This window comes from Pantherophis guttatus, chromosome 13 (genome assembly GCF_059756535.1).
Source record: "Pantherophis guttatus breed Tessera chromosome 13, ASM5975653v1, whole genome shotgun sequence".
NCBI lineage: Eukaryota > Metazoa > Chordata > Lepidosauria > Squamata > Colubridae > Pantherophis > Pantherophis guttatus.
The window spans coordinates 22,172,883-22,200,352 of record NC_142075.1 but is presented as its reverse complement, the minus strand read 5'-3'; the positions used below and the strand labels follow the sequence as shown (position 1 = coordinate 22,200,352).

The 27,470-nt window shown below is 45.9% G+C and overlaps 2 protein-coding genes across 4 annotated transcripts in view; one reads left to right on the top strand and one right to left on the bottom strand.

Annotated features, from left to right (window-relative positions):
* The window catches only part of ARID3B (AT-rich interaction domain 3B), a 32,374-nt gene extending 30,218 nt beyond the window's left edge, over positions 1-2,156 (top strand). The window contains exon 8 of the mRNA XM_034409540.3: positions 21-2,156. Coding sequence (XP_034265431.2) covers positions 21-169 — 149 coding nt within the window. The 3' untranslated portion in view covers positions 170-2,156. The remainder of the gene's footprint in view (positions 1-20) is intronic.
* Positions 2,157-8,547: 6,391 nt separating this feature from the next.
* LOC117661050 (uncharacterized) lies at positions 8,548-27,216 on the bottom strand. Of its 3 annotated transcripts, XM_087878100.1 has the most exons (17): positions 26,911-27,216; positions 25,957-26,093; positions 25,476-25,782; positions 24,872-24,969; positions 23,275-23,374; positions 21,724-21,849; positions 20,038-20,136; positions 19,694-19,882; positions 17,629-17,867; positions 16,005-16,221; positions 15,366-15,439; positions 15,082-15,199; positions 13,741-13,824; positions 12,259-12,372; positions 11,829-11,951; positions 10,801-10,861; positions 8,548-9,255 (listed from the first exon to the last, which is right to left on the bottom strand). In XM_087878100.1, the coding sequence occupies exons 1-17, from the start codon at positions 27,121-27,123 to the stop codon at positions 8,738-8,740; spliced, it is 2,817 nt and encodes a 938-aa protein (XP_087734226.1). In that variant the 5' UTR covers positions 27,124-27,216; the 3' UTR covers positions 8,548-8,737. The 3 variants fall into 3 exon arrangements, with proteins under 3 accessions (XP_087734226.1, XP_087734225.1, XP_087734224.1); XM_087878099.1 differs by lacking the exon at positions 26,911-27,216 and having other exon boundaries at positions 8,550-9,255; positions 21,724-21,855; positions 24,872-24,966; positions 25,476-26,618; XM_087878098.1 differs by lacking the exon at positions 26,911-27,216 and having other exon boundaries at positions 8,550-9,255; positions 21,724-21,855; positions 25,476-26,606.
* Between the last annotated feature and the right edge of the window lie 254 nt (positions 27,217-27,470).

The following is a 27,470-nucleotide window of genomic DNA, read 5'->3' as shown; positions in this document are numbered from 1 at the left end:
CCTCTCTTCCCACCCGACAGGCGTCCTCTTTGCTCAAAAGCCCGTCGTCCACCTCCTTGCCGGCTCCAACGCCCAGAGCACCAGCGGCGGGGCAAGCAGCAGCTCTCCCAGCCCCACCTCCTCCAGAGGCACCCCCAGCGCCGAGCCCTCCACCAGCTGGTCTCTCTGAGGGTCCCGGCGGGCTCGCTCTCCAGTCTCGAGCGGCTCCCCTGTCCCCAGGAGAAGTCCCGTCCCTCCACCTCCCCATTGACCTGGTCCCAAGGAGCACCTCCTGCCCCCCAGGCCAGCCGTGGAGAGGAGCCGCCGTCTCTGTGCTGGCGAGTTTCCCATCCGGATGGACCTCGCTGGCTTTTTAAGCCTTTTTTTTCAGGTCTTGCTGTGTCCTCAGTGAAGATTGGGGGTGGGTGGGGAGGGGAGGGGAAGGAAAGGGAGGGGAAGGGGACACGAGGCGTGTTTCAATCAGGGATTCTCCGGAGAGGCTAAGCGTTTTTTGTAGATGACTGACCATTGCCAGGGTTAGGGCGGCGAAAGGCCCTGACAAAAATACCTGTTCTTCTTTTCAACCATGGAAGCCTAAAGGGGACACTTTCGTGCTCTTTCTTTTTCTTTCTCTCTCTCCTCCCTTTTCTCCCTTTCCAAATACGACTGCCGTTTATTGACAATCCTCCCCTCACCCCCACCCTCACCCCAAGGCAGGAGAAAAATGTCTCAATTCCCCTCTTAATGATCCTTGCTTGGCATCCTTATCACGGCCCTCTTCCCCTTTTATCCTTCCATCTCTCAGACTCCCTGCCATTCCCTTTCAGCACAACCAGTTCCTTCGGACGGGACCTTCATTTGCAGCAATTAAATCGTAGCTAGCTTCTTTTTTTTAAGAAGAAGAAAAACTGAGATGTAAACAGCAGAGAGAGCTCGGCAGCCTATTTCCGGCACCGCCTCCGGTCTTACCTGCAGTCGAAGGTCTTGCACTCCAGCCAGAGGCTCTTCTTGGGTTTCTTCGCTTCGTCCTTCCTGTTTTCGGACCTGAGCGGAGGAATAAACGGGAAGGAAAATCCCGCCGATCGAAAAACAGCAGCAAAGGCAGAAGTAGAGTTTGGAGGGGGTCAACATCTGGGGTTTGCCTTGAGCGAAAGAGGTGGGTGCATAGGTAGCATCAGTCTCAATGGCACCCTTTGCAGAATCCCATGTAGGACCCCAGCCCGTTTTCTCAAATGAAAAGAGAACGGGCTGTTTTCTGAGCCTTTTTGGTGATGTATCCCAGCTCTGCAGCCTGTGATGTTCTCCTGAACCCAGGATGTGCTGAAAACTAGGTTCTGTTTTTGCTTTCCCCCCCGCCCCCGCCAATGCAATCATTTTCCCTCAAATCCAACATCCCTCAAACCCAACAGAGATCATCTTGGTTGGTTGTTTCCCTCAAACCCAACTGAGATCATCTTGGTTTCTCTGTTGGTAGTTTCCCTCAAACCCAACTAAGATCATCTTGGTTTCTCTGTTGGTTGTTTCCCTCAAACCCAACTAAGATCATCTTGGTTTCTCTGTTGGTTGTTTCCCTCAAACCCAACTGAGATCATCTTGGTTTCTCTGTTGGTAGTTTCCCTCAAACCCAACTAAGATCATCTTGGTTTCTCTGTTGGTAGTTTCCCTCAAACCCAACTAAGATCATCTTGGTTTCTCTGTTGGTTGTTTCCCTCAAACCCAACTAAGATCATCTTGGTTTCTCTGTTGGTTGTTTCCCTCAAACCCAACTGAAATCACCTTGGTTTCTCCGTTGGTTGTTTCCCTCAAACCCAACTAAGATCATCTTGTTCAGTTATTTCCCTCAAACCCAACTGAGATCATCTTAATTTCTCGGTTGGTTGTTTCCCTCAAACCCAACTAAGATCATCTTTGGTTTCTCGGTTCGTTGTTTTTAAATCTAGCCGCTTTCCGCTCATCTGAGCAGCATTTCACCTTAAGGGAAAATGCCCCATCCTGGTCATACTCAGTCATCCTACAGAACTGCGACAGTTTCTCTCGAGCAGATGAAATACCTCAAAAAAAATAAAATGTACTTATTGCTGTGTTGTTGGGTGGGTTGGGTTTATTTTTTTTCCTGTTTGTTTTGTTTTTCCACCTCTTCTGGAAGGATTTGCGTATGTTAAAAGCTTCTTTTTATATGTCTCGTCGACTGCTTTTTAGTTCGAATTTTATATATATATTGTAGCACCAAAGAGACACCAAACGAGAGAGGAAGGGAGAGAGAGAGAGAGAGAGAGAAAGCAAAAGAGGAACACAACTTTCCCCCTGGCTTGAAGGAATGGAGGTTTGATAGTAGGTCAGGGAAACACTTGGCACAAACTGCCTCGGGCGTGGGAGAGAAATCGGCATTGGTGGCAGGTTAATTCCTTTTTTTTTTCCTTCCCTCCTTAACCCTGAAAAGGGCTTTTTACTCCTTTCTTCTTCAGCAGTGTTTCTCAGCCTTGGCAACTTGAAGAAGAGTGGACTTCAACTCCCAGAATTCCCCAGGTGAACTCCACTCCTCTTAAAATTGCTGAGTTGAGAAACATTACTCTACAGCAGAGGTCTTCAAACTTGGCAGCTTTTAAGACTTGTGGACTTCAGCTCCCAGAATTCTCCAGCCAGCACAGCTGGCTGGAGAATTCTGGGAACTGAAGTCCACAAGTCTTAAAAGCTGCCAAGTTTGAAGACCTCTGCTCTACAGCGTTGTGCTTTCGAAATGTGCCGGGATTCCAGAATTCCTAACTTGAGAACGCGAGTTATAATTCTGGTGTATCTGAAGAGCCCTCAAAATGAGTCAAGTTTGAGGAATCTGTGATCTCCCAAAGCTTGCTGCAGAAACCCCAACGTGGCCAGTAACGAGGGGCTGGATCCCTCCATTTCGATTTTAAACAGGCCTTTTAAGGATCTCCTCCTTCTCTGGCCAACAGGCTTCATTCCACCCGAGTGGACAATCGTTATAGCCACGCGGCCCCTTGAAGAATGAGATGTTCCTGAACCGATTCTCTTAGTTGCTACGTAGCTGAAATTAAAAGAAAAATGATCCTTGGGCAGCCCAGATCTACCCAAGGCGGGCCAGATAATCTTGCAAAATACCCATACCTTGGTCTCCCCTCTCTCCTTTTCCCAGTCCTGCCTTCTTATTGGCGAGTTGTGAGCAGTCCAGCCATGTTTTCCATCAACCGAGAAAGAAAAATCCTTGAAGCGAATCCATAGATAAGTGTGAATTTTTCTTTGGCTTTTGTATATCAAGGGGTGGACAGGCCAAAGGCTTCTCCCATGTCCCTTTAGCACCTCCACCACCACTCTGACAGGCAAGAGGCCCAGATTGCAAGAAGGACAGCCCATGTTATCTCCCACCCTTGTCAACCAGAGCACCAAATGGCCATTCTCGGTCCTGGTGCCGGCCAAGATAAGCTCTTGCTGGCGAGGTCTTATCTGCAACCAGAGTAAGCGGCACCTCCTTCGCCCTGCTTGGCCCTTCGTCCAGCATTCGACTCCGAAACATGTCCCAATCTGCCTGGGCCATGTCTATAAAGTCCCTTCCTGCTTCCATCCCAAGGGAAGGCAGGAAGTCCAAAGATTGTGCTCCATAGGGCCATTTCTTCTAAAAAAACCCCTACCCCCCATCTTCCTCAGGCTAAAGACTGTGTAGATGGCAGTGCCTCATGGTTAATGGAGTCTTCTCATTAAGGCAGGGAGGCTAAAAAAGAATTGGTGGTCCAGGATCTGCCGACCTTTCCTGGCGATTCGTGGCTTTTTTAGCTGATTTCTCCCACCCCCCATCCCCCACCCCCAAGTAGGATTCTTGCATGAATCCTCTACGTAGTTTAAAGTTTCTCTGGAAGTGCATCCGTGTGTCTGTTTGTCCGTCCATCTAAGATGGTCACATCTGTTACATTGCTTAGAACAGGGGTCTCCAACCTTGGCAACTTTACGACTTGTGGACTTCAACTCCCAGAATCCCTCAGCCTGCGCTGGCTGAGGAACTCTGGGAGTTGAAGTCCACAAGTCGTAAAGTTGCCAAGGTTGGAGACCCCTGGCTTAGAAAACGACCCTAGCCGTCTCCCCAGCTTTTAAAACCGAACCCTTGGCGGTGGTTTGAAGGCCATCTCTGCCGGAGGAGACCTCTTGAAAGCACATCCCATAATTGGGAGGGTTTTTGCGGGCTGGCAAGAGCAGAGAGAGTGAGAGGGACAAGGGAAATACTTTTGCCAAACACTTGTAGCTTTTTAAACTCTTATTTATATTTTTAATCACGCTTACCCCTCTCTGGCAATTTTACCCCACCTGGAGCCCTCTTGAATATCAAAACTTGGCCTTGGAGGTTAAAAAAAACCCATTTTTGGGGGGGGGGGGGTAAAAATCAATGGAAGTTTGCAAACCATGTGATTTCTCCCCCCCCCCTTTTCCCCCCCCTCCTTCGTCTTGGGAAAATTAACCTCTCACCACTGCTGTCGTCTCTTCGGTACATCTCAGGCCCCGTGTTGAAAAAAATCATTGTGCCTGTCCCAGCCATGCCCAAGTTTGCATCTCTTGCAGAGAAGGCTGTTTGAGTCATTGGAGTGGCTTTTCCAGGGCTGGGGGGGAAGACGGTGGGTGGGACAGCCTTCATTCCTTTAGCTAACCGGGATCGAGGCAGGGGACTAAAAGAGTTTGTTCTTCTCCAGGGGTTTTTTTGGGGGGAGGCGGGAGGGGTTGAGCTAGATTTCAGGAGGGTTTGTAACGATATATATATATATATATAAATATAAATATAAATATATACCTCATTCAGATAAGCTGCGGCATCACACGTTGGCTCTGTTAATTGGGGGGTGGGGGCTCTGTTATTTTTGCTCTGCCTGCCGCTTTTTTTTTTTTTTTTTGGGACTGTGAAGACGGGACCCCCTCGGTTTCAGAGCTGCCCCACCGTGGTGGTGGTGGCAGCGGCGTTCCTCTCTTCTGTGGGATTTTTTTTTGGGGGGGTGTCCGTAAGCCAGCGGCAGAGTACGCCTCAATTGGGGAGAGCGGGTGGGATTGTTGGCGGCAAGGGAGGGAGCCTTCCCTCTGACATTACCTAACTCGGGATATAAAGAGATTGTATGGCACTCAGGACTTTTCAGTACGAGGGGAAAGGGCAGGGTCTCCCAAGGACAGATCCGTATTTTCAGAGGGTGAAATCCTCCTTCCCACCCTCCTTGCCATCCAAAGGCCCCCGTGGCAACCTGGCCGGGCGAAATTGGGCATTTGAGGGAGTGATGATACCTAAATCATTACCTCAAACCTGGGCTGCTCCACTGCTTGCTTGCCAGTCTAAGGATCTTAACTCCTCAACCTTTCGAGCAATCGCAGGATCTCCGATCTCGGAATCCCAGCCGATGAAGCAGGGCTGCTACCCACCAGGGGCTTCCATTCGATGTTTCCGGGGTCTTTCTCCCCCATCCCTTCCCCACTTTCGCCCTTTAGTTGAGCAAACGGGCCTCAGCGCTTTTAGGTAGCGCCAGAAGTTGGATGGATGTGACCCATCAAATTGGAAGGAGTAGGGAGGTGTCCCCCACACCTCAGCCCAGAAGGATCTGCACACACAACCTTACACAGGCCTTTCTGTCTGCTGCTGCTCTTCTTTTTCCTTTCCTTCCCAAGAAGCTAGAAAGAGGAAGGAAGGAAGGTAGTAAAAATCTTAAGATCAGGTCATTACAGCAGCCTTGGAAGTAGTTCGTTCTTAACTATTTAAAAGAAAAGAGAAGAAAACGTGATAGCCTAGATGGTGAATAACTAAAATACCTCAGATGTTTTTTCCTTCCAGCAAGTGTCTGTATATGTTGTCATTGGGTTTGTTTTTTTGTTTTTTGTTTTCTATCTTAACAAGTTATCTGAATGTTTATATTCCAATAAACTTCTACCTCTTCAGATCGTGGCTGTCGTCGTCCTTGTTGTTGTTGTTTTTTTGAGTACGTATCCGGTACTCAAACCCACTGAAAAAGGTGGCAGGTACTCTGGATGCGTCAAAATCTTAATATTCTCAAATTTATATGTATGTAGAATGTATGTATAATGGGCGCGGTGGCTAAGACGCTGAGCTTGTCGACTGAAAGGTCGGCAGTTCAGCAGTTCGAATCCCTAGTGCCGCATAATGGGGTGAGCTCCCGTTCCTTGTCCCAGCTTCTGCCAACCTAGCAGTTCGAAAGCAGGTAAAAAATGCAAGTAGAAAAACAGGGACCGTCTTTGGTGGGAAGGGAACAGCGTTCCGTGCGCCTTTGGCGTTGAGTCATGCTGGCCACATGACCACGGAGACGTCTTCAGACAGCGCTGGCTCTTCGGCTTTGAAACGGAGATGAGCACCGCTCCCCTAGAGTCAGGACCGACTAGCACATATGCGCGAGGGGAACCTTTACCTTTACCTTATAATGTACATACATATGTATGTAATATGCATATGTCTATGTATTTATATGTATTAATCTTTACTATCAAATATTTCATAAAACAGCTCTTTTTTTTTTCCTTTAAATGATGTCACGGTGTGAGAAATTTTGCTGGTTTCACTAAAGGCAACACAGGTTTCTGCACCCCGATAGAAGCGGTTCTGTGAACCGTAAAATAGCATTGAATAGTTGATCCGAATTAGCGAAGCCAGATTCAAACAGATCTGAACTACGGGCAGACGAGCATTCTGCTCACCCTTGGCCGCCAGATTTGGGCAATGCAGTGTTAACAGTCCCTTTGACATTCTCTTAGTCATTTTTTAAAAAATCCTTTGGAAGCATTTTAATCTGTCGATCAGCTCGCTTGTGTTAATCTCGTTTGTGACCTTTGAACAATAGGCCTGGCTTAATTGGGGGCTCATTTGCGGTTTCTGAGTATGCTCTGGGAAACCAGCAAGTGGGATTAATTCATGGGCAACAAAGGTAAGTGAGTAACCAGTTAACCCTGGTGCCATCCTGTCCTTTTGAAGTGAGCAAATGCTTCCTTGCCCTTTGGCAAAACAACCATTCTAAAGGAAATTTAGATTCTGGTCTAATCCAAGACTCAATCCATGCTTACTTTCATGGATAAGAGTCGATCGATACAAACTGGATCAATTGGCTCTCTGCATTGTTGGCTTCATCCTGGCCCAGCTCAAAAGTTTCTGGAGGCCCCTCGTAAAACTTGAGTTTTCAGGAAGCCCTTGAGAAGAGGGCTGACTTATAGAAGGGCTACAGCAGGGATCCTCAAACTTGGTGACCTTAAGACGTGTGGACTTCAACTCCCAGAATTCCCCAGCCAGCCATGCTGGCTGAGGAATTCTGGGAGTTGAAGTCCACACGTCTTAAAGTCGCCAAGTTTGGAGATCCCTGAGTTACCGAATTCTCTTCCTTTTTTCAAATCTCTATGGTGGAACCTACCAGGAAATCTCCATCCAGCTGAACAAGCCAAACAGCTTTGTTGGAATCGATGGGGAGGTTGGGTATCGAGTTACACCCAGGGACATAAACAGCAGCTGGCTGTGTATCTCGAGCACCTTGGCAGATGAGAAGAAGCCCTGGAGATACGGAGAGCACCAGGACCAATCTTCTCCAAACCCAAGAGAATTTCAACGGAAGAGAGAAACTCCAGGGTTGCGAGAGCCAGACTCTTAAAATCGGAGACCCCAGCTGAGCTCTGAAAAGGAAGCCAGGTTCCTGCCCTCCTTGTGTTTATGGTGGTTTCTTATTTTTCACATCCCTTTCTGCCAAAGAGAATAATAGATCTCTCCCCAACAGTACTAGCTTCAAGCAATCTTGTGATTAAAAGAAGCCCTGAGATGGGAATATAGAATAGAATATGATATGGAATGGAATGGAATGGAATGGAGTGGAGTGGAGTGGAGTGGAGTGGAGTGGAGTGGAGTGGAGTGGAGTGGAGTGGAGTGGAGTGGAGTGGAGTGGAGTGGAGTGGAGTAGAGTAGAGTAGAGTAGAGTAGAGTAGAGTAGAGTAGAGTAGAGTAGAGTAGAGTAGAATAATGGAATGGAATGGAAAATAATAGAATAGAATAGAATAGAATAGAATAGAATAGAATAGAATAGAATAGAATAGAATTTTTTATTGGCCAAGTGTGATTGGACACAAAAGGAATTTGTCTTGGTGCACATGCTCTCAGTGTAAATAAAAGAAAAGATACGTTCGTCAAGAATCATAAGGTACAGCACTTAATGATAGCCATAGGGTACAAATAAGCAATCGAATCATAGAATAGAATAGAGTAGAGTAGAGTAGAGTAGAGTAGAATAGAATAATAGAATAGAATAATAGAATAGAATGGAATGGAATGGAATAGAATATAGAATAGAATAGAATAGAATAGAATAGAATAGAATAGAATAGAATAGAATAGAATAGAATAGAATAGAATAGAATAATAGAATAGAATAGAATAGAATAGCAGAGTTGGAAGGGACCTTGGAGGTCTTCTAGTCCAACCCCCTGCTTAGGCAGGAAACCCTACACCACTTCAGACAAATGGTTATCCAACATCATCTTAAAAACTTCCAGTGTTGGAGCATTCGCTTATCATCAACTCGGAGATCTTCCATAACTAGGCAAAGATTAAATCCAATCCAGTTTTTTTTTTTAATACCATAAATACATTTTAGAAAGAGAAGAAACCTCATTAGCAGCAGGAGGAAAAAAAAAAAATCTCAGTGCAAACACAGAGATTTCCTTCCCCAGGTCAGATTTCCTCCCCCCCCCCCCGCCCCTTTCTGATGTTTCTTCTGTCCCAGGAGCTCACCCTGGTTTCCTACACTTCTCTTCTGTTCTCTGGCGATTCAGCCCTCTCTCGGAAAGGGGACCATGGTCTCGGGGGCCCAAAAGGCTTGGGGGACAAGAGCCCTGGGCTGCGGGGTCTGAGTAATGCTCCTTCCTCCTCGACATGCTTTAGGAGAGCCAGGGGGGCTAAGAAAAGTTTGTCGGATGCTGAAGATGTATCGGAGAGGGTCCCAGGTGGCTGAAGAGATGCGTCGGGAGGGAGAAGCAAGGGTCCCCTTCGCGCCATCCTGATGTTCGAAGAGGTGTCCTTTTGCTCCTCCTCAGGGCAGGCTTGAAGCTGTTCCGGTATCTCTACGTGATGGGAAGAGGATGGAGCTTCATCCTTCCGCGAGGAAACCTCCGGAATCTCATGGCAACGATCCTTTCGCGCGTCATCTCCGGGGCCGGTGGGAAATCTTGGAACCTGCAGCTCCTGGTGACTCTTTTCCGACTCTTTTCGCTTCGAAAGCTGGCGGATGTGCTGAATCTGTTCCTGGAATCTCAGTTTGGCTGTTGGGAGGAAAGCCAAGCTTCGTTTAAACAGCCATCCACTTGCTGCGGGTGGTCCTCGTCTTACAACGGTCCCTTTAGTGACCGTTCAAATGTCGGTGGAGATTCTCAGTCCTCCAGGTCATGGATGTCCCGATGCTTTTTTCTTCCAAGAGGCAACTGGACTTTCTGGTTTTTCTTCGAAGACGTTTCGCTTCTCATTCAAGAAGCTTCTTCAGCTCTTCTTCTCCAGAGGTAAAGAAGCTTCTGGGATGAGAAGCAAAAGGTCTTCGAAGAAGAAAGGAAGCAAGAAAGGAAGGAAAAAAAGAAGGAAGGAAAGAAAAAAGGAAGAAAAAAGGAAGGAAGGAAAGAAAGAAGAAAGGAAGCAAGAAAGGAAAAAAGGAAGGAAGGAAGGAAGAAAGAAAAGGATGCAAGAAAGGAAGGAAAAAAGAGGGAAGGAAGGAAAGGAAAGGAAGGGAGGAAGGAAGGAAAGAAAAGGAGGGAAGGAAGGAAGGAAGAAGAAAGGAAGCAAGAAAGAAAGGAAAAAAGGAAGGAAAGAAAAAAGGAAGAAAAAAGGAAGGAAGGAAAGAAAGAAGAAAGGAAGCAAGAAAGAAAGGAAAAAAGGAAGGAGGAAGGAAGAAAGAAAAGGATGCAAGAAAGGAAGGAAAAAAGAGGGAAGGAAGGAAAGAAAGGAAGGAAGGAAGCAAGAAAGAAAGGAAAAAAGGAAGGAAGGAAGGAAAGAAAGAAGAAAGGAAGCAAGAAAGAGGAAAAAAGGAAGGAAGGAAGGAAGGAAGGATGAAAGAAGAAAGGAAGCAAGAAAGAAAGGAAAAGAGGAAGGAAGGAAAGAAAGAAAGGAAGGAAGCAAGCAAGAAAGAAAGGAAAAAAGGAAGGAAGGAAAGAAAAAAGAAAAAGAAAGAAAAAAGAAAGGAAGGAAGGAAGAAAGGAAGAAAGAAAGAAAGAAAGAAAATGAGAAAGAAAGAAAATGAGAAAAAGAAAGAAAAGAGACAAAGAAAACCGACCGACCAGAAAAGAGACCAGAAAGTCCAGTTGCCTCTTGTAAAAAGCACATTTGGGACTGTTCAAAGTTACAGTGGCACTTTAAAAAGTGACTTATAACCCTTTTTCACAATTACAACATGATCAAAATTCAGATTCTTGACAACTGAACTCATATTTATGACCGTTTCAGTGTCCCGGAGTCACATGTTCCCCTTTTGTGTCCTCCTGACAAGCAAAACATCAATGGGGAAGCCAGACCTACTTCGCAACTGTGTTACTTACTTAACAACTGCAATGACTCAACTTACCAACTGTGGCAAGAAAAGTCATAAAACTCATTTAACAAATGTTTCACTTAGCCACAGAAACAAACGTTGGGCTCAATCGTGGTCATAAGTCAAGGATTACCTGTACATCCTGCAGCTCTTGCCCCAAAAGTCCTCAGAGGAAGCAGCCAAGATTTAAAAAACAAAAAAGTTTGAATCTTAAAAGTTAGAAAACATTTGAATCTCTTGGTCTTGCAGTAAAGTTGAGGCCTCACTGAAATAAGAGCTAAAAGCTCCTCACCTTGCATTAAGTTCTCATTTTTCTCTTTCAAAGTTTGAATTTCACAGGCCATGGCGGAAATCTGGAAGTGAGAAAACAAAATGTAACACAATGCTGCAAAGAGGGAGCTGAGCTGTCGGGGACACCTGTGGTGGCCCAAGCTCTCCGCCAGTCAAAATAGGCTCCTGAGCTCCATTTTCGCCTGCAACAGCCTCTTGTAACCCTCTGCCAGTGAAAATGGAGCACGGGAGGGCTGCTCCCCAGCTCCATATTCTCTGGCAGAGGGTTGCAGGAAGCCATTGCAGCCGAAAACGGAGCTCAAGAGCGTATTTTTGCTGGAAGAGGCACTGCAGGTCAGTCCTTTGCTGTTTTCCAGGGCCAGATCTACCGTATTTTTTGGAGTATAAAACACACTGGACTATAAGATGCACCTACCTTTTTTGGTGAGGAAAACAAGAAAAAGAAATCTTGCCTCCCAGCAATTTTGCCTCGTTGCAGCAAACAGCAAACAGCCTGCTTTACTTTCATTTTCATTTTCAGCATAGCTTGATTAGCACCAGGGGGGGAAAAAAATCTGCTCCAGCAATTTTCTTCCTTGCAGCAAGCAGCAGAGCCCTGCGCAAAACAGCTGAGAGCAAAACAGCTGAGAGTCAGGAGGCTGATCCAATCAACTTGTGCTAATTAGGCTGTGCTGAAGCTGAAACGAGCTGTTTCTTCTCACTGCTTGCTGCAAGGAGGTAAACTGCTGGGAGGCAGAGGCCAAAGGGTAGGGGCCAGTGGGTGGGCGGGGCTACATTCGGTGTATAAGACGCACCTAAATTTTCACCCCCTTTTAGAGGGGGAAAAAGGTGCGTCTTATACTCCGAAAAATACGGTAAGTACCGCGGGGGCTGGATCCATCCCCCAGCCCTTGAGTTTGACACTCCTGCCATACATGGTTTGAGTTATCTTCAGAAGCATCTTCCATCTACTGAGGTGTGGTTGACAAAACCGTCTTCTTTCTCTGCAGCGGTTTTTGAGGACGCAGCCTGCAAATAAGTTGTACTCACCACATCATTTTTTGCTTCCAGCTGCTGCCGAAGGTTCTGCTCTTCTTCCCCTCTTTTGGATGCGTCTCCAGATTCCAAATGGCTTTCTTCCGATGAAAATCCGAGGGATTCCTGTGAAGTGGTCTTTTGGGAGAAGCAAACTGGAAGTCATTCTGGGCATTGCTGGTGGTTCTTCACCTTCGAGGCTAAGACCCCATCCTCAAAAGCGCATCCTAATTCCTACCATGGCCAACTGGCTGCCCTTGCAAAACCTTCTTCGGTATGGTCCAGAATCTGATATCCTCCCACCTAGAATTGAAGAACCTAGAAACCATTCTATGACTGGTTGATCACCCCTGTTCTATCCCCACCTCCCAAGAACAAGGTTGGTATCCGTGCAGCTGGGGCTCAACTGGTGGCCCATCAAGACGATGGAAAGATGGAGTCTCACCAGTGCTCGCGGAACATTCTGAGGTGCTGTTGAGTTCTTTTCCTTGAGTCCCCCATCCGGATGTTTCCTGGCTCCTGCTTCCGGCTGTTGCCTCTGTCTGAACAGTTCCTTCAGCTTTTGGAGAACAGAAACAGATGGAAATAATAGTCCGGTTAATGAAAATTAAACCCACACTTGAGGGGTTCTAGAAGCTACTAATGCCATACTAACTATCCTGTTTCCCAGAAAATAAGACCCAACCGGAAAAATAAGTCCTAGTATGGTTTTTCAGGATGCTCATAATATATAAAGCCTACCTCCAAAAATAAGCCCCAGTTAAGATCGTCAGCCAGATGGCTGCATTTAGCACCGCATTTTCCCCCAAAATAAGACCTAACCAGAAAATAAGCCCTAATGCATCTTTTGGAGCAAAAAAATAATATAAGACCCGGTCTTATTTTCAGGGAAACACAGTAGGTTACAAACCCCATCATCCTCATCCTCATTGGGCAAGCTAGCTGCAGTTCGGGACGATACAACCCAAGACATCTAGGAAGAACTAATTTAAGGCACGTGTCCTTATGTTAAGTAGTTTAAGATTGGAAGATAATGGAGAGACTTGGCCCGTAGAATTTGAAACCCACCACTGGTGTGTCAGTGTGGGTTTACAACTCCCATCACCACCAGTCAGCAAGGCAGTTGCAATGTTACACATCTGGAGCGCATTAGGGGTCCTTCTGGTGTAAGCAATGGAAGGCAAGGACGGAAAAAGTTTCAAAATGTCTGCAATAATACCAGTCCATTCTTACTGGGCATGGTGATCAGTCCATCAAAGCTTGATGGTGATCAAGCTTGATTAAATGGTGATCCCATTTAATATAATATAATAACAGAGTTGGAAGGGACCCTGGAGGTCTTCTAATCCAAACCCCTGCTTAGGCAGGAGTTTCTACACCACTTCAGACAAATGGTTGTTCAATCTCTTTTTAAAAACTTTCAGTGTTGGAGCATTCACAACTTCTGGAGGCAATTCATTCCAATGATTCATTGTTCTCATTGTCAGGAAATTTCTCCTTAGTTCTAAGTTGCTTCTCTCCTTGATTAGTTTCCACCCATTGCTTCTTGTCCTGCCTTCAGGTGCTTTGGAGAATAGCTTGACTCCCTCTTCTTTGTGGCAGCCCGAGATATTGGAACCCTGCTCTCATGTCTCCCCTAGTCCTTCTCTTCATTAAACTAGACACACCCAGTTCCTGCAACTGTTCTTCATATGTTTTAGCCTCCATTCCCCCAATCATCTTGGTTGCTCTACTCTGCATTCTTTCTAGAGTCTCCACATCTTTTTTACATCGTGGCAACCAAACCCGGATGCAAGTATTCCAAGTGTGGCCTTACCAAGGCCTTGTAAAATGGTATTATTTCTGCAGAGGTCCTCTCCTGGCCCTCAAAGAGATGGCAGAGGGAGAAAGAGGGGAAGGTGAATAAATGCCATGACTGACATCTTACCTGCTCAGTCACTGAATGATGTTGTAGCCTGAGATCTTCCAGCTGATTCCCAACAATCTTTGCCTCCAAGCCACCAGGACGCCCCTAGAAGGGAAAAAAAAAACAAAACAAAACCCAGAGCTCTGGGTCAACAAGAATATCCTGATTGCAACCTCTCTTGTATGTCATGGGAAATTAACCTGCACCTCTCAAGATTTTTGTGAACTGATTTGCAGATTATGAACTACTGTGACCTTCCAAGGTATCTCTCTAAACCCTTACTTCCTTATTCATCATCTTTTAACGACTCCACAATCCCTTGCGGGGCGGAGTCTGGGCAACTGAATGGAGCTAGCAGAGCGTTTAATGGCCGGATGCCTTTCCTGTTGCCAATACAGAGTTTTGTTCGGCAGATATATTCCCATTGTGCCCAGAGAGAGAGAAATATCTGCCTCTACTTAGGATTGAACTCACAGGCTCCTGATTGTGAGGCGAGAGCTCCGCCTCTAGGCCACCGCACCACTCCAAACACTTCCTTCCTTATTCTCCTGGTTAAAGCCTATATACGGTTATGTAGCATGACCAATTGCTCTCCACTCTTCATAATTCTGTTGTTGTTGTTAGTGGCGAAGTTGTGTCCGGCCCATCGCAACCCCTTGGACAACGTTCCTCCAGGCCTTCCTGTCCTCTACCATCCTCTGGAGTCCATTTAAGCTCACGCCGACTGCTTCAGTGACTCCATCCAGCCACCTCGTTCTCTGCCGTCCCCTTCTTCTTTTGCCCTCAATCGTTCCCAGCATTTGGCTCTTCTCCAGTGAGCCCTTCCTTCTCATTAGGTGGCCAAAGTATTTGAGTTTCATCTTCAGGATCTGGCCTCCTAAAGAGCAGTCAGGGCTGATCTCCTCTAGGACTGACCGGTTGGATCACCTTGCAGTCCAAGGGACTCGCAGGAGTCTTCTCCAGCACCAGAGTTCAAAGGCCTCCATTCTTTGGCGCTCAGCCTTCCTTGTGGTCCAACTTTCACAGCCAGACATTGCAACTGGGAAAACCATAGCCCTGACTCTATGCATTTTTGTTGGCAGGGTGATCACCAATTCTACATGCTCCCAAATTTATATTTAAAAGGAATAACTACCTCTAACCTTCCCTCTTGTTCAAAAAAATCAATCCTAATTCAACAATTTCACTGGGTCAAGAAGGCCCGTCTAGACCTGGTTTTTCACCATGGCCCATTGGATGTCTTCAAGCTCACTTGTCTCATAGCAACTGGGATGGAACATGGAGGTACCTTCTACGTGTAGCTCAAACATATTCAAGGTGGATGCCAGATCTAACAGACATGTCTTCTTGACCAGGACTAACCTTCTCATAAGATGTCCCCGGACCTTCTCTTGTTATCTTCGGCTCTGGTGAAGTTCTCGTCTCCAACGCAGCTCTCTCCACATCTCTGGTCTGCCTGAGGTCTCTCAAGGCTTGGTCCCTGGAGACAAGAATTCTTTTGAACTAATTGGCACAGCAGGCAGCCCCTCCTGGAAACCATACCCAATGCTTAAGTCTTTTGGCACTAAAAAACGTATCATTTCCCGTGGAGATCTAGTGGTCCTTTACACCTTCAGATCCCTGTCTTCCTGCCTTGCTTTCCTTACTTTTCAGCCAGTTGCTCCTCCGAAACACGGACCAGTTGCTGCAGCCTCTGCTTCTCCAAACTCCATTCTGCGTTCTACCAAGAAACAAAGAACTCAAGTCAGCAGACAAAGAGGCGTGCCAGCCCTGAGATGATGTTGCAGAGGTTTGCCGGGGTATCATTGAGACTTAAATATGGCGCCAGCTGTGCCAAGTTCCAAAAAAGACTGGCCAATGAAGGAGAATATTTGTAGCACGGGGTTGAAATGAGGAATCCTTGGTGCTCTCTGAGCTTGGTGGTCTTCCTGCAGATGTTTCATTAACCCAAACTAGGTAACATTATCACTGCATTGATGAAGTTACCTAGTTTGGGTAATGTAAGGAAACAAGCAAATTCAGAGAGCACCAAGGATCCCACAGTCGTCCTATTCTTCTTCCTCTTCCTCTTCCCCCACCTCTTCCTAAAACCCACCTACCTTCTAAAACTGATGATATTACCTAGTTTGGGTAATGAAAGGTCTACAAGAAAACCACCAAGCTTAGAGACCACCAGGAACCCTACTGATCCTTGCCTACAGCTGAAAGTTCAAAAGAGCTAGGACAATTGAAAAGCCAGAAGGGGAGGAAGGGGAGGAAAACTACCAAGAAACTGTTGGCCACACCTTGGCTTGGAGGGTCTGGTTCTGGGCCCTCATTTTCTCCAGCTCTTCTCCTTTGGTCTTCAAAGCGGCATCTACTTCCTCCCATCGGTTTCTCCACTCTTGGGAGATGGACTGTTCCTCGTCCAGTTGCTTGCCCAACTCTTCAACTTGTCTTTCAAGGTCCTGGCAGCGAACCTGTAGAAGATCCTTCTCCTTCTGCAACTGGATCTGAGATTCCCTACGGGAACCCAAGGGGAAACAAGGTAGAAGGTCCAGGAAAAAGCTTTTGTGAATTCTTCAAAGCCAGCTGGAAAGGAATCGGGGAACTGATTTTTGTACCTATGGAGTTGCCTTTGAGGAACATAAAGGGCAGGTCAGTGGTGAAATGTAAAATTTGTTACTACCGGTTCTGTGGGCGTGGCTTGGTGGTGGGGTAATGTGACTGGGTGGGCGTGGCCAACTTTTTTTTTTTTTTTTACTTTTAAAAGCATTTTTTTCTGCAACCTCTTTGGCTGAAGAGGTTGTTAAAAAATGCTTTTAAAAGCCTCTGAAGATCAGGCAACTCAGCTGGGATCGTCAGAGGCTTTTAAAAGCATTTATTCTACAACCTCGAGGTTGTAGAAAAAATGCTTTTAAAAGCCTCTGACGATCCCAGCTGAGCCAGGCGATCATCAGAGCCTTTTTTTTTTTTTTACTTTTAAAAGCATTTTTTCGACTGAAGAGGTTGTAGAAAAAATGCTTTTAAAAGTTAAAAAAAAAAGCCTCTGATGATTGCGCGACTCAGCTGGGCAGGGATTTTTGCTACCGGTTCTCCGAACCACCACCCGCCATCGCTACCAGATCGGGCAATCCAGTCCAAACCGGGAGCATTTCACCCCTGGGGCAAGTCCTTTTCAGCCCAATCCCTTTAACCATTGGGCTACCTTGTTCTCTTGACTCAAGAAGGTTGTCAAGTGCCTTGAAACGCCAATGAAATGGATATGCTCAAAAATTAAAGTTTACAGTGGACTGCATTACTTCCTGGCCAAAGAGACTGGACTCGTGATGAACAGGCTCTCCATCAGGGGTGAAATGCTACCGGTTAGCTCCGGTTCGGGGAAACCGGTAGAGATAAAAAACTACCTGTTCGGGTGAAGCGGTAGTAAAAAAATGCTTTAAAAAGTTTAAAAAAGGTTCCGACGATCACAGCTGTGCCACGTGATCATCAGAATCTTTTTTTTTTTTTTTTTACTTTTTAAAGCATTTATTTAATATTTATTCTTTTACTTATTCTAGTAAAAAAAATGCTTTAAAAACATTTTTAAAAAAGGTTCCAACGATCGCGCGGCACAGCTGTGATCGTTGGAACCTTTTTTATTTTTATTTTTTTTAAAGCATTTTTTTTACTACCTATTCGCCCGAACTGGTAGTAAAAAAAAAAAAAAAAAGTTGGCCACACCCATCTAGTCACATGACCCACCCCACCAAGCCACGCCCACAGAACTGGTAGGAAAAGATTTTGCACGTCACCACTGCTCTCCGTCCTTGCACACTTTGTGCACAGGCAAAAAGCACAGAGAGATTTTCGTACCGCAGCAGCTTGACGTCCTCCTGAAGCATTGGATCATGGACCCCAAGTTGGGAAGAAGGTCTCAATGCTTCTTACCTGAGATTTTCACAGCTTGCCTGCAGAGCTTTCCTGCTCTCCTCCTGGCCCTGCTGCTCCACCGTTCTTTCGAGAAGGCGTTGCTCCTTCTCTTCCAGCAACCGGGTCCGTTCGTCCTCCAGAGCCTGGATGTGGTTCGCCTGGGACTTCTTCTCCTCCTCCAGAAGATGCAGCTTTTCTAAAAGAGCTTCCGGCCTTTGGCAGCTCTCAGCTGCTGTAGAAGAGAGCTCTTCATTCGACTGGGAGGAGAATTGCGAGAGTGAATGGTATCAGTTTTCAGATCCGTTCACCTGGCCCACCTTGAGCTGGGTTCAACTGGGTAAAAATTACAGGTAGTTCTCGCCCTATGATCATAAACCCAACTCCTCTTTCTAGCACTGATGAGGTTACCTAGTTGTGTAGTGAAACGTCTGCCAGAAAGCAAGCAACCTCAGCGAACACCAAGGATTTCATAATTCAACCCTGAGCTACAAATATTTTCTTCTATGTTACTACTAGATATCTTCTAAAATATTCCAGGATGTTCCTCCTCCTCCTCCTCCTCCTCCTCCTCCTCCTCCTCCTCCTCCTCCTCCTCCTCCTCCCTGTAAGCCCCACTCCCTTCTAGCATTGATATTGTTACCTAGCCAAGTAATGAAACGTCCACAAGAAAGCAACCAACCTCAGAGAGCAGCAAGGACTCCACAATTCAACCCTGAGCTACAAATATTCTCTTCTATGATGATGATTCCTCCTCCTCCTCCTCCTCCTCCTCCTCCTCCCTGCAAACCTGACTCCCTTCTAGCATTGATATTGTTACCTAGCCAGGTTATGGAACGTCTGCAAGAAAGCAACTAACCTCAGGGAGCACCAAGGCTCAACCTCTGCACAATCCTGCGCTACAAATTCAACCCTGTTCACAGCTCAACCCTGAGCTACAAATACTCTCTTCGGTGTTACTACTACCACCGCATTTCCCTGAAAATAAGACCTCCCCAAAAATAAGGCCAAGTGTTTATTTCGTGGGGGTCAAAAGAACATAAGATCCGGTCTTATTTTGGGGGAAACATTGGGGGGTAGATATAGCCTGAGAGATTCTAGGACAATGATGGCTAACCTTTTCGGCACCGAGTGCCAAAACTGGAGCATGTATACACGCATGTGCACATGTACGCACTGGAGCACCGGAACCCGGAAGAGAGCAGCTGGCCAGTGCACATGTGTGCGCTGGCCAGCTGCTCTCCCAGGTTCCGTTGCATGTACGTGATGGAATCCGGCAGAGCAGCCGGCGATGGCTAGCGTGCCCACAGAAAGGACTCTGCGTGCCACCTCTGGCATACCTGCCATAGGTTCACCATCACGGTTCTAGGATGTGGCTACCCTTGAACCTCTTTCCCCCTCCCACTCCCATCCAGCTTTGGGATTGCAGTCTCTTCTTCATCCAGGCCTCTTTCTGGGAAAGCTGTGTCACCAAATCTCTTATCCACTGATTCTCCAGGTCCACATTAGAAGACTTAACAGGGTTGTAAGCTAAACTGAGAAGATTCACAACATGTTGAAAAGATAGTGTGGACCAGAGGTGGGTTTCAGCAGGTTCTGACCAATTCTGGAGAACCGGTAGCGGAAATTTTGAGTCGTTCGGAGAACCTGTAGTAAAAATTCTGACTGGCCCCGCCCATCATCTATTCTCTGCCTCCTGAGTCCCAGCTGATCGGGAGGAAATGGGGATTTTGCAGTAACCTTCCCCTGGAGTAGGGTGGGAATGGAGATTTTACAGTATCCTTTTCCTGGAGTGGGGTGGGAATGGAGATTTTGCAGCATCCTTCCCCTGCCACGCCCACCAAGCCATGCCTACCAAGCCACGCCCACCAAGCCATGCCATGCCCACCAAGCCACACCCACAGAACCGGTAGTAAAAAAATTCGAAACCCACCACTGGTGTGGACCAATATTACGGCCAAGAAAACTTCATGGTTGTGTCCATGAAGGTATGGGAAGCTGAGCTTCACTCTTTTACTTTTTTATTGGATGGGTCCTCTCCCTAAAAAGACGAGGAACACAGTCCATTCCCAGAACTGAGATTTACCTGTCTGACCGATTCCATCTCCTCCTTGATGAGGACTTTCTCTTCTTCCTGTTGATTGGCCTGATTCTTATTACTTGCAAGTTCTGATTTGAGAGCCGAGATCTGGTCCTCGGATTCTTCTTGATTTTTCTGGGCATGCTTCAACTCCAAACTGAGATGCTGGACTTGCTGAAGCAAAGCCACGTTCTTCTGCAATGAAATTGTCAACAGAGAGAGATCCTACGTAGCCCATCCTACGTAACTACAGACAAAGGCGTCCTTCGAAAAGGAAAACAGCCTCCTGCCTCAAAATACAAGGGCAATTTGTTGCCTTGAACCAAGAGATTTTTTTTTTTGACACCCACCTGTTTGATGTTCTTGTAAGCAGCTTGGAGTTGGCGTCTTTCTCGCTTGGTTTCCAGTGACGTTGTGGCTGTTGGGTGGCTGGCTGAGCTCTGCTCTCCCTGAAGACCCAAAGGAAGAGAAATGGGTTCTTAAAAATAGTTCTCAGACCATCACGGATATAACAAGGGTGAAATCAAGAGCTGAATTTGAACTGGCTCAGAAAGGCTGTTGGGACACAGAAGTGAAGGGAGGGATCTCAAGGTCTGGAGAGAGAATAGAGTAGAGTAGAGTAGAGTAGAGTAGAGTAGAGTAGAATAAGAGTAGAGTACAATAGGAGTAGAGTAGAGTAGAATAGAGAGTAGAGTGTAGAGTGTAGAGTAGAGTAGAATAGGAGTAGAACAGAATAGAATAGAGAGTAGAGTAGAGTAGTAGAATAGAAATGGAAATAGAAATAGAAATGGAAATAGAAATAGAAATAGAAATAGAAATAGAAATAATAGAAATAATAGAAATAGAAATAAAATAGAATAACAGAGTTGGAAGGGACCTTGGAGGTCTTCTAGTCCAACCCCCTGCTTAGGCAGAAACTCTACACGACTTCAGACAAATGGTTGTCCAACATCTTCTTAAAAACCTCCAGCGTTGGAGCATTTACAACTTCTGGAGGCAAGCTGTTCCACTGATTATTTGTTCTCACTGTCAGGAAATTTCTCCTTAGTTCCAGGTTGCTTCTCTCCTTGATTAATTTCTACCCATTGCTTCTTCTCCTGCCTTCAGGTGCTTTGGAGAATAGCTTGACTCCCTCTTCTTTGGGGCAGCCCCTGAGATATTGGAACACTGCTATCCTGTCACCCCTAGTCCTTCCCTAGAGGGATGGAAATATTGGAGAACGAGTTCCAAAGGGGCTCTTTCGGGAGGAAACTGGACTTCCTTGTTTCTTTTTTTTTTTGAAGATGTTTTGCTTCTCATCCAAGCAGCAGCTGGTCATTTAGAATCTTTTAGAGAGCCAGTGAGACTATTTGAAGGTTTTATCTGTGTCCTCAGGGTCACCTGAGCGGTGCAAATGGTTCCTGTAATCTGCAATTTTTCCTTTGGAAATCCATTCCTACTCCTATACCATTCCAAGGGTGTTCATCTCAAATTGCATAGCTAAAAGTCTGTAGAGATTCTCAGTCCTCCAGGTCCTAGTTGTCCCAAAGGGGCTTTTTTTCAGGAGGCAGCTGGACTTTTTTGTTTTTTTTCTTTGAAGACGTTTCGCTTCTCATCCAAGAAGCTTCTTCAGCTCTGACTGGATGGTGGGGAACGGAAGGATTTATACTCCTTGCAGACAGCTGGTCATTTGGAATCTTTTAGAGTCACTAGACAAAGTCCAGTTGCTTCCTGAAAAAAACACCTTTTTTCAGGAACCAGGATCTGGATGACTGAGAATCTCTACAGACTTTTAGCTGTAGGAGGATGATTAGAGAACCCAGAATGCAAGTATTACCCCGAAAAGACTTAATGGCCATGAGACTGAACGTGTCTCAGTTTGAAACGAGTGGCGGACGGAAATGGAGTATCCTGCAACTGAGAAGAATTGTATTAGGAATGGTTTATTTCTTTCCAACAGCCCCACCCCTTTCGATCTTAACATCTTCAAGGGCAGCCCCATGGGAGAGCCCGTTGCAGCAGTCAAGCTGCTCCCTCTGCTGCCTGTTCAGACTTACCTCCTTGACGCATTTCAGCTGCTGGACCATCTCATTTCGTTTTTCTTCCAAGGTCTTGATGCAGTTCTTCAAAGCAGAGAGGCTTTTTTGAAGGTTCCTCAGCTCCTGGCCGACGTCCAATGTTTCCTGGGTCTGAAGAGAGTTATTTCCAATTTTTTGGGAGCCGCGGTGGCGCAGTGGTTAGAGTGCCATACTGCAGGCTACTTCTGCTGACTGCCAGCTGACTGCAATTTGGCAGATCAAATCTCACCAGGCTCAAGGTTGACTCAGCCTTCCGTCCTTCTGAGGTTGGTCAAACGAGGACCCAGATTGTTGGGGGTGAGAGGCTGACTCTGTAAATCGCTTAGAGAGGGCTGTAAAAGCACTGTAAAGCGGTATATAAGTCTAAGTGCTATTGATATTTTCTTTCCTACTTTCCTTCCTTCCTTCCTTCCTTCCTTCCTTCCTTCCTTCCTTCCTTCCTTCCTCCCTCCCCCCTCAGTGGTTAGAATGCAGTATTGCAGGCTAACTGTGCCCACATTAAATTAATAATTTAATAAAACAATGTTTGGGGGGGGAAAGGACTATCTGTAAATGCTTCTTATCCTTTGAATCGGAGACATTATATTTGTGGTGACAAAAGCTCTAAAACTAACAAGCTGGAAGTCTTAAGCAATTAGATGGCCATGCCTCCCACATACCCCTTGCAGAAGGGGTAATGCCAAAACAGTGGTTTATTTTACACAAATCACTTGCACAAATATTGATTTTACACCTCGTCTATCAAGCTTTGCAAAGCTACTTCAGGGACACCCTTGGCTTTAAAGAGTTCAAGAGACATCACAACAAAGAGGATCTGATCTTTTGCATCACAATTCCCATCATTCTTCCAACATGGCTACCTGCACGCTAGCAGGGCATGATGGGATATGGTACCAAAACCCCTGCCAAGACCCATCTGGAACAAGCTAGGCCACATACAGTTAGTTCTCGACTTACGACCGCCATGGAGCCCAACATTTCTGTTGTTAAGCGGAGGCATTCGTGAAGTGAGTTTTGCCCCATTGTACGACCCTTTCTTGCTACCGTGGTTAAGTCCACTGCAGTGGACAAATTAGTAACCCAGCTTTTAAGTGAATCTTTTAAGTGAATCTGAGTTCCCCCCAGATTGTCAGACGGTCACAAAAGGGGATTACATGACCTTGAGAACACAGCAACGGTCATAAATATGAACCAGTTGCCGAGCGTCCGAATTTTGATCACGTGACCACGGGGATGGTGCAGAGGTCGTAACTGAAAACTGGTCATAAGTCACATTTTTCAGGGCCAATGTAACTTTGAATGGTCACTAAACGTTGTAAGTCAAGGACTATGTGCATTGACAGACCTACAAACAATTTTAAGCCATGAACGATTCAAAAAAGTACAGCGGTGGTTCAGAAATTCCGTTCTCCTATCGCGCATCTCCTTTGCGCTGTAGCCACATTTGTGCCTCTTTGCAAAATTGCAAAACAAACCAAAGTTCGGGGCCGTTTCAGATCCAGATGTTAAGATTTGGAAGGTTTTCCTTACCACATGTTCGCTCTGACTGAAACCCTGGGGAAGCAAGTGGTGATCCCTTTTACCAAAGTAAGACCTCGTCTTGGCCAGCTCCATTTCTATCTTGAAGATCCTGAAAGACACACCAAACAAGAAGATGGGATTCCTGTATCTCTGGGGATTGCTGGAGAAGACTCCTGGGAGTCCCTTGGACTGCAAGGTGATCCAACCGGTCAGTCCTAGAGGAGATCAACCCTGACTGCTCTTTAGGAGGCCAGATCCTGAAGAGGAAACTCAAATGCTTTGGCCACCTAATGAGAAGGAAGGACTCACTGGAGAAGAGCCCAATGCTGGGAAAGATGGAGGGCAAAAGAAGAAGAAGGGGATGGCAGAGAAGGAGGTGGATGGATGGAGTCACTGAAGCAGTCGGCATGAGCTTAAATGGACTCCAGAGGATGGTGGACAGGAAGGCCTGGAGGAACGTTGTCCATGGGGTCGCGATGGGTCAGACACGACTTCGCAACTAACCACAACAGCAAAATAGGAATTGTTAATAGGAATATCTTGGTTTTCTAGAAGCTACAAAATAGCCACAGGATTATGAACTATTTCCCAGCTTCAGGAGTGGACAGAGTTGGCTTCTTTTGAAGAACAGCAACGGACGGCCTTTGGAAAAGCTGAACTTCTTTTCCCCTTTATTTCTTTTTTTTTCTTCCTAGTTTTATTTCTTTTATTTATATAACATTCCATTTTCATCAAACAGTGTGTGTTCTGGATACAATTATGTTCATCACCATCGCATTAATAATATAACAATATAGTAATATAATTGCTGTGGTTTGTTGTGAAGTCGTGTCTGACCCATCGCAACCCCATGGACAACGTTCCTCCAGGCCTTCCTGTCCTCTACCATCCTCTGGAGTCCATTTAAGCTCAATAATAACGTTAATGTCAGTTTTGGAAAACAATTTTCTTAACTGCCACATATTTTAGCTGGGGAAGTTGGGAGGGGGTTGTTGTTGGAGCGGTAGAAAGTTAGTCTGTATTCAAGGACTTTTGCCTGCATCTGATGGAGACTGCCTGAAGATTGTATCAGGTGAAGAGTGTGAAGAGTTGATTGGACAATGTGATGAATTTATGGGTGTGGGGCAGGGCTGTGAACTCTTAGCCGGGTGGGGAAAACCTGGAAGCTTTCAGATTCAGGTTTCCCCAGATGTGCCAACATGACATCTCTAATAAATTGGAACTTTGAGGAACCTCAGGCCTCAGAGCTTTATTTTGTTGGGGGTGTTCCTTGGAACCCTGACAGTTAATACTTAACATTTAACATCCTCATCTTTAACAACTCTCCTCTATCCCATTTCCTCCATTATTATCACCTCCTTTCTAACTTATTTTTCTTTTTATCTAGCCATTGATAGAATACGTCCCATCAAATATAAAAAAATATTCAGTTTCTTTTTGATCCTTAATAGCAAATGTTATTCTATCCATTTCTGCACATTCTAATATTTTTTAAAATTACATTCCCCTCAGATTGGTTCTGAAATACAATCAGAAATATTGCCTTTACACCTGTTGTTGTAAATATTGTAAACACTCCTGTTCTCCAAGAAGGGGGCTAACTCACTTATCATCCAGTTCCCCTTTTCGTGTCCTGCCTTCCGAACGAATCACTTCCAACCACTTTCTTTCCTTTTCCAAGTAGGCATAGGAACTCTCCATCTGCTGCAGGAAAGACAGAGAGTCAGGAGAAATTTCACACGCATCAACCAGAGGAAAAAATAATCTGCATTAACCTCCCTTAACAATTTATCTTCGGCGAAAGAGAATTTGCTTGAGAAATTATTTCATGGAGAAAATCATTCACCCCGTTGTGTAATCTTTCTTGCCGCAACTCTTTAAGTGAAATGTGAATCGCTGCAGTTAGTGACGTTAGCAACACGGTTGTTAAGTGAATCCGCCTCTCCCGTTGACTTTGCTTTTCAGAAGGTCCAAAAAAATCTGATCATGTGACCCTGGGACGCTGCAACCGTCATAAATTCGAGTCAGTTGCCAAGCATCTGAATTTTAACCACGTGGCCATGGGGATGCTGCAACGGTCATAAGTGTGAAAAACAGCCGAGTCCCTTTTTCAGTGCCACTGTAATGTCAAATGGTCACTAAATGAATTGTTGTACTGTTGTACATGGCTACCTGTACAGTCCGCAGATTGGGGAGAGGCCGTACATTACCTTCTGTTTTAGGGAACAGAGCTCAAATTCCATCATGTCAACTTCCAACTCGAGGTTCCGTGCTCCAAACTCTTTAGGTTGTCCTGCCAGCGAGTCACCCACGTCTCTAAGCTTCACATTCCTTGGTGTCTCTTCCAAAAAGTTTGCCTGTAGATCCGTCTGCGAGCCGCTCCACCTTTTTCTAGCCAATGGCTGGTCGGAATTAAAATCCTTTGTATTGTAGTTTGGAAGGTGGGATAAGGAATTCCTCCTCCTAAGATTTGAACCGGGAGGCTGTATGGGGTACTCCACACGCCTTGGAACATCTCTGCCAAAAAATAAATGGATAAATAAACACATAAATAAATAAAGAGCTGAAGAAATTTCCTGGATGAGAAGCAAAACATCTTCGAAGTCCAGTTGCCCCTTGAAAAAAAGCACCCCCCAATTAGATTTCATGCCAAAGCTTCCCCCCTTCGTATCCAGTTTATTCCAAACCTACGTTCTGTCGTTGTTGGCTTGAGTACCAGGCTGGGACCCCACAGATACGGCTCTGAGAGATCCAGGGCGTAGGAACTTCATGCTGGTTCCTCCTGGGCTTTTGAGCTCCAGGGCTGCTGTTACCCCGTTGCTCTTTAGCTGAAAGAGAAAAGCAAGAGTTTCAAAACTCAGTTGGGAAAATGTGACCATCCCCAGAGACCAGGGACAAGAAGGCAGGACAAGAAATAATGGGTGGAAACTAATCAAGCAGAGAAGCAACTTGGAATTAAGGAGAAACTTCCTAACAGTGAGGACAATTTAACCAGTGGAACAGCTTGCCACCAGAAGCTTGTGGGCGCTCCATCGCTGGAGGTTTTTTAAAGAAGAGACTGGACAGTCACTTGTCTGAGATGGTATAAGTTCTCCGGTTTGAGCAGGGGGCTGGACTAGAAGACCTTCAAGGTCCCTTCCAGCTCTATTCCAAAATTTTAAAGTCCAAAAACACCAGGGAATTTCTAGAAGCATCCAAATTTTGATCACGTGACCATGGGAGGGTGGGGGAGGCGCTGCAATGGGAGTAAGTTTGAAAATACAGTCATGAATCTTTTTTTTTTTTCAGTGCCGTTGTAACTTTGAACCAGTGGTGAAATCCGAATTTTTTTACTACCGGTTCTGTGGGCGTGACTTGGTGGGCGTGGTGTGGCTTGGTTGGCATGGCTTGGTGGGCGTGGCAGGGGAAGGATACTGCAAAATCCCCATTCCCTCCCCACTCCCGGGCCAGCCAGAGGTGGTATTTGCCCGTTTTCTTTACTGCTCAAAATTTCCGCTACCGGTTCTCCAGAACCTGTCAGACCTGCTGGATTTCACCCTTGCTTTGAATGGTCACTAAACAAATGATTGTAAGTGGAGGACATCCCATATGGGAGTCCCCTGACCCGCAAAGGTTAAGAGCTAGCAGAAACACCTGAATGCTTACCTGTGATGGAAAAGGACCTGTCTTTGAAGGAAGGATCTTTTCTGCGGCCAAAAGTGACTGAGAGAAGGACACGGGGTTCCCGCTGGTATTTTCCGACTCTTGGCTGGGGAGCCTTGAGCTTCCCGCCTCCACAGAGCTGCGTTGGAAACCTCCATCGACGCCTCCGTATCGGGAAGGCAAACTCCGAAATCCAGTCCACTTACGGAATAACATTGAAGGAGTTGAGAATCCCAGGAAAACTTCTTTTTCCTGAGCAATGTGGCCGAATCAATGTGACGCTCCAATCTGGAATTCTGGCTGATGGAGATTTGTGAATCCAGTCTGAAGAACCTAAAAAAACCATGACCCAAGATAGAGGGGGGGGGAGAGAGTTTTCCCAAAAACTATTTTCCCCAATGCATTAAAAAGTTTCTTCAGAACAAAAATCTCACAATCAGGACATTTAAAACAGTCCCAAATATTGGCCTTCACTCCTGAGTTCCAAGTTTGCTCCTCCAATAACTATGTTCAAAAAATTTCACATTTTCTATTCTCATGGACCAAATCTTCACCCCTATAAC

Excerpts from the sequence above, each read along its gene's own strand:
- LOC117661050 (XM_087878100.1), bottom strand. The coding sequence starts at position 27,123 with ATGTTATTCCGTAAGTGGACTGGATTTCGGAGTTTGCCTTCCCGATAC. Across the intron at positions 24,970-25,475 it reads TCTGTTCCCTAAAACAGAAG|CAGATGGAGAGTTCCTATGC; the intron begins GTAATGTACGGC and ends TCTTTCCTGCAG. Across the intron at positions 12,373-13,740 it reads ATCATTCAGTGACTGAGCAG|CTGAAGGAACTGTTCAGACA; the intron begins GTAAGATGTCAG and ends GTTCTCCAAAAG.